The 7,532-nt window shown below is 48.0% G+C and overlaps 1 protein-coding gene across 1 annotated transcript in view; it reads right to left on the bottom strand.

Annotated features, from left to right (window-relative positions):
• Positions 1-5,066: 5,066 nt before the first annotated feature.
• EMC8 (ER membrane protein complex subunit 8) overlaps positions 5,067-7,532 on the bottom strand; it is a 15,652-nt gene continuing 13,186 nt past the window's right edge. The window contains exons 3-5 of the mRNA XM_024735686.1: positions 6,825-6,894; positions 6,064-6,158; positions 5,067-5,535 (exon numbers count right to left, since the gene is read on the bottom strand). Of these exons, the coding sequence (XP_024591454.1) occupies positions 5,376-5,535; positions 6,064-6,158; positions 6,825-6,894 (325 nt within the window). The 3' untranslated portion in view covers positions 5,067-5,375. The remainder of the gene's footprint in view (positions 5,536-6,063; positions 6,159-6,824; positions 6,895-7,532) is intronic.

The raw sequence follows: 7,532 nt of genomic DNA on the forward strand, positions 1-7,532 counted from the left end.
CCTAATGTTAGGGTGACTTTAAGTGGAAGCCAATGCTCATTTGCCATTTCGAAAACCCTAGGGCCCTTAAGGATGATGCTAAAGCTAGTCCTCCTGGGCTCCATAAATGGAACAACAAAGCCTGGAGGACAGCACATCTGTTGACAACACGGTTTACTGAATATTTTTAGTCCCACTGTTGAGACCTGAGGCTCAGAAGGAAAGGTTCTTTTCACAATATCGCTGCTCACCGACAATGCACCTGGTCACCCGAGAGCTCCGATGGGGACGGACAATGAGATTAATAGTGTTTTCATGCTGCTAATAACACAACTTCCATCCTGTAGCCCATGGATCAAGGAGTCATTTTGACCTTAAGTCTTATTATTTAAGAAACACATTTCTTAAGGCTCTAACCGCCACAGTGATTCCTCTGATGGATCTGGGCAAAGTCAATTGAAAACCTTGTGGAAGGGATTCCCCATTCTAGTTGCCATTAAGAACATTCGTGATTCTTGGGCAGAGGTCAAAATACCAACATGGACAGGAGTTGGGAAGAAGTCGATTCCAGCCCTCATGGACGTCTTTCAGGGGTTCAAGATTCAGAGCAGGAAGGAACTGCAGATGTGGTGGAAACGGCACGAGAACTAGAATGAGAAGCGGAGCCTGAAGAGGTGGCAGAATTGACGCAACCTCACGATAAAACCTGAACGGATGAGTTCTTACGGATGGACACAGAAGGGGTTTCTTGAGATGCATCTACTCCCTATGAAGATGTTAAGACTGCTGAAATGACAACAAAGGGTTTAGAATATTCCATAAACTTAGTGCACAAAGCAGCGGCAGGCTTTGAGAGGACTGAGTCCAGTTTTGAAAGAAGTTCTATAGTGGGTCAAATGCTATCAAACGGTATTGCAGGCTACAGAGAAGTCAGTGAGAGGGAGTGTCCACTGATGTGGGGAAATTCACTGTTGTCTGATTTTAGGAAATTGCACCCCGGCCTTCAGCAACCACCGCCCTGATCCGGCAGCAGCCGCCAACACTGAGGCAGGACCCTCCACCAGCAAAAAGATCCCGACTCGCTGAAGGCTCAGATGACGGGTAGTACGTTTTAGCAATGACGTATTTTAAAATTAAGGTACGTACACTGTTTTCTCAGACATAATGCTATTGTACACTTAACAGACTACAGTATAATGTAAACATAACTTTTATATGCACTGGGAAGCCAAAAAATTCATGTGACTCTATTGCTTTATTTCGGTGATCTGCATCTGAACCCATAGTATCTCCGAGGTGTGTCTGTATTCGGAAACGCAATTACTTACTACAGGCTCACTGACTGTATCTGGAACTTTTCTCAGACAGCACTAAATACAGGATGCTATTCTGCTTCATATGGTAACGCAAGTTCAAGCCAAAGGTTTCCTCCACTCAAATCGAAGTGGAGCTTCTGCTGGCACTTGTCACACTACTTTGAAAGCAAAAGACCAAGGAAGACACAATTTTTGGCGGTTCTAAAGCTGGACTAGATCCCAAGAAGTTAATCTTTAAGGGAAAAAAAGCTCCTTAGAAGAATGGGGATTCATTTTGGAGAAATGCAAAACTTGATCAGATTTTGCATCCCATTCGAGGAGATCGTAAGCATTTTAGGAGTAACAACAAGTCAACGTTATGAGGATACAAATATCAAAGTTATCCCCTGGATGCTGAAGTGTGCACGAAGTCAGGTTAACACGCCACCTATCTGAGAGGTGGCAGGAGGAACACAAACCAACATTTGCTGCCAGGCTTTCTACTGAACCGAAGAAAAGCATCTAATGCTTAAGAGGCACTGAGTTGATGGAAAGGCTAAAGAAATGTCAATTAGTAAAACGAAAGTCTATTTTAAAATTCAGCTCTCTTCATTAAAATTGCTGAAAATCTCCGCAGGGTATGGAGATGGATGCTCATGGTTATGTTTCTGGCTTCTACTTAACAGGATGTCACAGAGCAGCTACCGTGTTAACACAGTTAAAATACTAAAACGGGGCACTTTTGGAAACAAATATTTTTCCTCTGAAGGCAAAACTAAAAAGGTAGGTCAGAAAAGCTGAAAATGACTACACACAGGAACAAGAGTTTTCCAAACACATCAATCAGAAAAATGAGCTATTAAGTCAAAGCTGCTTAGAACTTTTTACACTGAGGAGGCTTAAAAATACCAGATGCCTGGAAAACTTCAATTACTCAAGATTTCTAACTTGCCTTTTATTCTAGGTCAATCTAATTTCATTAGAACTAGCAAAGTCAATTTTTCCTTAGTATACGCATTGCTTTTTGTCGTTTATGCCTACCTTTTCACATTTAGTATGATCAGTTCTTTTTTTTTTTTTTTTTGCGGTACGCGGGCCTCTCACTGTTGTGGCCTCTCCCGTTGCGGAGCACAGGCTCCAGACGCGCAGGCTCAGCGGCCATGGCTCACGGGCCCAGCCGCTCCACGGCATGTGGGATCTTCCCGGACCGGGGCACGAACACGTGTCCCCTGCATCAGCAGGCGGACTCTCAACCACTACGCCACCAGGGAAGCCCCGAGTATCCCCAGTTCTTAGACGTGGAAAATGGCATTTTTACATAAACCAGTAATTCATCTGTCCCACTCACTTCATGATGGATAGATGCTATGGAAGACAGAAAAATGTCCACCAGGATTTTAAGCATATGGCTGGTTCTAAGGGGATATCGCTACACCACCCCCCCACCCCGGCCCTCCCCCTTCCCCTCCGACCCCTTCAGATTTAAGTAGGAAAGGGTTACTCAGGGGCATTTTGACGGACGAAGATCTCTTCAACGTACAAATATACTTTGTGTTGCTCCTTTAAGTCTTTTCTAGGAAAAGGCAGAGTATGAGTCCATTTCAGTGGCTAACTGACAGGCTCTCACTTTTATGCTGCGTGGGGAAGAATGAAGACTGTTCTTAGGGCCAGGAGACTGGAGGCTCAGAGGCCACACAGCAAGGCTTGGAGAGGTAACAGGGAGGGGAGCCCAGCACAGGGCCTGGGGCTCCCCTCAGAGGCTTCTGCTGTCTTTACAAGCATCCAGGAACAGTTATCTGCACTCTGGAAATCTGTTTTTGTTTTTTTCACAGATACGTTCCTCCCTTTAGATTATTTAATATGCTTTCTTTTGAAAACATAAGCCCGACTCAGCCATAGACGGGGCGCCTGGTTCTAGGCTGAAATCCAAACTGGAGAACGGTACATGTTCCTGGGAAGGTGGTGGCATCAAGAACAAGAATTCCACAAAGAGGTGAAAATGAGGGAAAATAAGACTATCCTTGCAATGTCTCCAAAACTAGCCTTGGCCACACCTTTTGTTCCAAACAGCTCTGCCAGTTCCCCTTGACCTTGACCTGGAGGTAGCACACGTTCATTTTAATCCCAGGAAAAGAGAGCCTTTTCTTTTTCTTTTTTACTTTATTTTATTTTTATTTATTTATTTATTTTTGGCGGCGTTGGCTCTTCGTTGCTGTGCACGGGCTTTCTCTAGTTGCGGCGAGCAGGGCTACTCCTCGTTGCGGTGCGCGGGCTTCTCATTGCGGTGGCTTCTCTTGTTGTGAAGCACGGGCTCTAGGCGCGCGGGCTTTGGTAGCTGTGGCTCGCGGGCTCTGGGTGCGGGCTCAGTAGTTGTGGCGCATGGACTCAGTTGCTCCCCGGCACGTGGTATCCTCCCAGACCAGGGATCAAACCGTTGTCCCCTGAATTGGCAGGCAGATTCTTAACCATTGCACCACCAGGGAAGTCCCAAGACAGCCTTTTCTGTGGTAAATGCTGGCAATAACTCTTTCTTTTTCGAGACAAATACAGACCCATCTGGGACGAGACTGCACTGCATTCCACTTGTGCTGGCCCTGGCGTCTAAGTCGAGGAGAGTGAAAAGATAAAGTGTACCGATGCATCCATCACCCCTTCATTTGTCTTCCCCACGTGACTTAAAGTCAGCTTAAAAAGCCAAGGGCGAGCAGCGTTTGAAGAAAGAAGAGAAAATCTGGTGGACCAGATAAAGCACATCTATTGTAAGCAATGCTGAAATGTTTCCTACTTGTTAATTAAGAGAAAATAGTGAATGCCGTGTCATAAACCTTTTCAATAGATTATCCGATTGTTACAAATTTCCTTCATGTAGTCCAAAAAAAGACAGTAGCAAAGGTACAGTTCTCTGAACTCTGCGTGAAATAATTCATGTAAAAAAGAAAAAGACGTAATGGAACCATAAAGTTTCCCCATCAGTTTCCTACGACTGGGTTAAAAAGCTTGACTGATTGTTTCAAGTATAACGATTACAGACAGTATAAAACTCCGGGACCCTAAGTTTTGTTCCGCTTTTGTTGCTTCAAATACAAAAAAAAATAATTGTTTTGAAGACATAAATTAGAACCATTTGGACAATCATGCAAGTCAGTCAGGAGTCAGGACCGATTCTTGCCTTTTTAAGATAATCTTAGCGTGGTTCCACTTTTCTTTCGGTTCCACGCGTTTACAAGCTTTCTGGTTGAGGATTACTACGCTGTGCTCCCATCCAAGCTGCCTTCCCAACAATGTTTGTTTTTACCCTTAATGATGAAGGTTTCTCAGGCAACTGTGGCATTATTCCTGCGTGTAGAGTCGTGGCAGCTACGGAAGCCTGAAAAAATGCTGCCCCCAGCACACAGCTCTCAGACACTGCTCGGCACCCGCACGCTACGTGCCTGCCCAATCCCAGGTCTGGACGACATTAACTCAAACAGGATGAAAACTCACACGCACTCTCATTTGGGTATAAGATCTGGACCTTTTTTTTTTTTTTAAAGATAGTTCATAAGCCTTAAAAAGTATTCTTTCCAGGGCTTCCCTGGGGGCGCAGTGGTTGAGAGTCCGCCTGCCGATGCAGGGGACACGGGTTCGTGCCCCGGTCCGGGAAGATCCCACGTGCTGCGGAGCGGCTGGGCCCGTGAGCCATGGCCGCTGAGCCTGCGCGTCCGGAGCCTGTGCTCCGCAACGGGAGAGGCCACAGCAGTGAGAGGCCCGCGTACCGAAAAAAAAAAAAAAAAGGATTCTCGGCAGATTATAAAAGGTTAAAATCGTTTAATAGGAACAATCTTGGACAAGCAGAAATAGCTTTGATTTAAAGAATTATAGCAACGTACAGCTGGGAAGGACTCCACGGGGATGGTCAGATGGGACAGTCTGTGCCTGTTCTCGAGGCTGTGCATTAGAAAGACGACTGATGGGACGTTGTGCCCTCTTTCAAGGCACATGCCACTTCTGAAAACTGTCAGCTTTCCACACGGGCTATGAGAGATTTTATTTACATTTAAAAATAGCTTTTCTTCTTCAGTGTAGTGGAAATGCCCAGAGGCCAGTCACTGAGATCCCTCCCTAACACAGGTGCAGAACAGCTTTATTGATCTCTGGATTTGTCCAGTCATTCCGAATGTCATCCAGGTGATTATCAAAATCCACGAGCGCTTCGTAGGACCGGCTTTCCAGGAGTGATGCCGAGATCCTCTGGGCCTCTGGCCAGTCTTCACAGTAATCGCTACGAGGTGAAACAGGAGAAATCAGCCTCTTAATGAAAACCGGTGGCTTTTCAATAGAGTAAACAGGAAACCAGCCACATGCAGAGTGGTATAAAGGAAGACAATACTGAACACCAACAAACACGTACGTTTAAACACATGAAGATGTACGTAAAGAATTTGAAACGTGAAAGAGTCACCCTCCAAATGAAATTCTGAAAAAGCTGGAAGTAGATGACTGATTACAAATAAACCAAACCAAATGCCTGGAAAGAGGGTGTGGCTTGGGGAGGGGTGCCCTGGGGTTGAGGCGGGAAGACCCTCGAGTGACACTCAGGTTGTCTTGACTGCTTGGAAACCCTGTAGGCCTCAGTCCTCCAGGGGTCGAGGAACAGGCATGACTTCTGTGTGAGGTTTGCACACTCCTCTGGGGAAGACGCTAACTTAAAAACCCAGAAGGCTGGGATCAGCTTTCCTGTGGGAGCTGGGTGCCTGGAATGGCACCAGCGCACGTGGCACGTGGGCCATCCTGGGAACAGGGCACTCACTAGTGAGGGTCTCGGCAGCGCCATTTGTTTTCGTGGTGTTCGTACACATGGATTGTGGGTACCACACAGTCCATCGTGAACTTAGTGTTGTCTACCTGCAAAGAGACAAAGGACATGCTCGTGAACAGAGCCAGCACTTCTGCTGCAAGTCTGCAGGCCCTTCCTCGTGGCTCTCCCAGGACCAGTGTCAACACTGCCCGTGGCAGAAACCCCACCTCACAGCGCATGACACCACGAGAGCACGGCCCAGGTGTACTGTGTCATACCGGAGAAACACTAAGTACTTTACTGCTTTTTCACAAACGTGAAGCTTCCAAACTTTACTTCTGCCTTCCCTGTTAGAATCCCATCTGAACTGAGGTTTACAGGGCTCTTGATGAGAGCTACTCCCCTCCCTGGCTCCCTCCCAATGGTTCTCACACTTGAGATTGAGTGAGAATCATCTGGAAGCTCACTGAAACACAGACTGCTAGGCCCCTAGAATCTGCATTTCTAACAAATTCCCAGGTGGTGGTGGTGCTGCTGGCATGGGGACCCCACTGTGAGACCTGCTGAAGTGGAACGCCCCCCACCCCTGGAAATCGGTGCGCCGGGACAGCAGCGGCCTGTGGCTCAGCAAGTGTAAGCGTGCAGCTGCGAGCAGACTGCAGAAGGGGCCCACGGTCCGATGAAGTACCCGCAGAGAGGAAAACCGCTGACATCAACAGATAAAGCTCCACGTCAGCACACAGAAGACTCAGGAGCGAGTGAGAGCGACTTACCATGATGAGAGCCGTGTCGCTGAAGCCCTCGGCGATCCTGGAGGCCACCTTTTCTGCAACCTGGTTTGGACTGTGAGAGAAGAACCAGCGAGGTTACCGCATTCTAGTTAACGCCGTTCAACGCTGTCTGCCTAAGGCAGAGTGAACAGCAATGATACAAAGACCAAGGGCACCAGCAGGCTGCCCGAGCTTGTTACGCCCGCCCGCTTAAGTAGCTTCTGGTGACTGCGTTCCCCCTGCAGTGACTGGTGAAGATGGGGAATGCTGCGTGGGCCATGTGGGGCACAGGGGAGAGCAGGGCCCTTCCCCCATCAGGAAGCCCTGGGAGGGGATCTTGAGAGGGTGTCTTCTAAAGGGAAAGTCTCCCTGGACCCCGGGGGAGAGCGCCACCCAGGGCCTGCAGACAACTGTACTGCTGAGAGCTGCCCCAGGCCAGCAGCCTCCAGGGCCCACCTCCATCTTCGCCCTCAGCCGCTGGAATGGAGTCAGTTGCTTTTCCTTTTTTTTAGTTTTAAAAATCCCTAAGCCATTCCAGATCTTCTCAGTGCTCGTGAACCTTCCCTGGGTGGCTCTGGCCCTGTGCCCACCGCAACCTTGATAAATGGCAACTTTCCACCTTACGTCAATAGGGTGACTTGGAGAGCGGGTCTCACGCGTCCCTGCGCCCCCCTCCTCCCGCCCGCAGGCCCATCTACTCTGACCTCCCCC

This window comes from Neophocaena asiaeorientalis, unplaced genomic scaffold (assembly GCF_003031525.2).
Source record: "Neophocaena asiaeorientalis asiaeorientalis breed wild unplaced genomic scaffold, Neophocaena_asiaeorientalis_V1.1 scaffold40, whole genome shotgun sequence".
Lineage (NCBI taxonomy): Eukaryota > Metazoa > Chordata > Mammalia > Artiodactyla > Phocoenidae > Neophocaena > Neophocaena asiaeorientalis.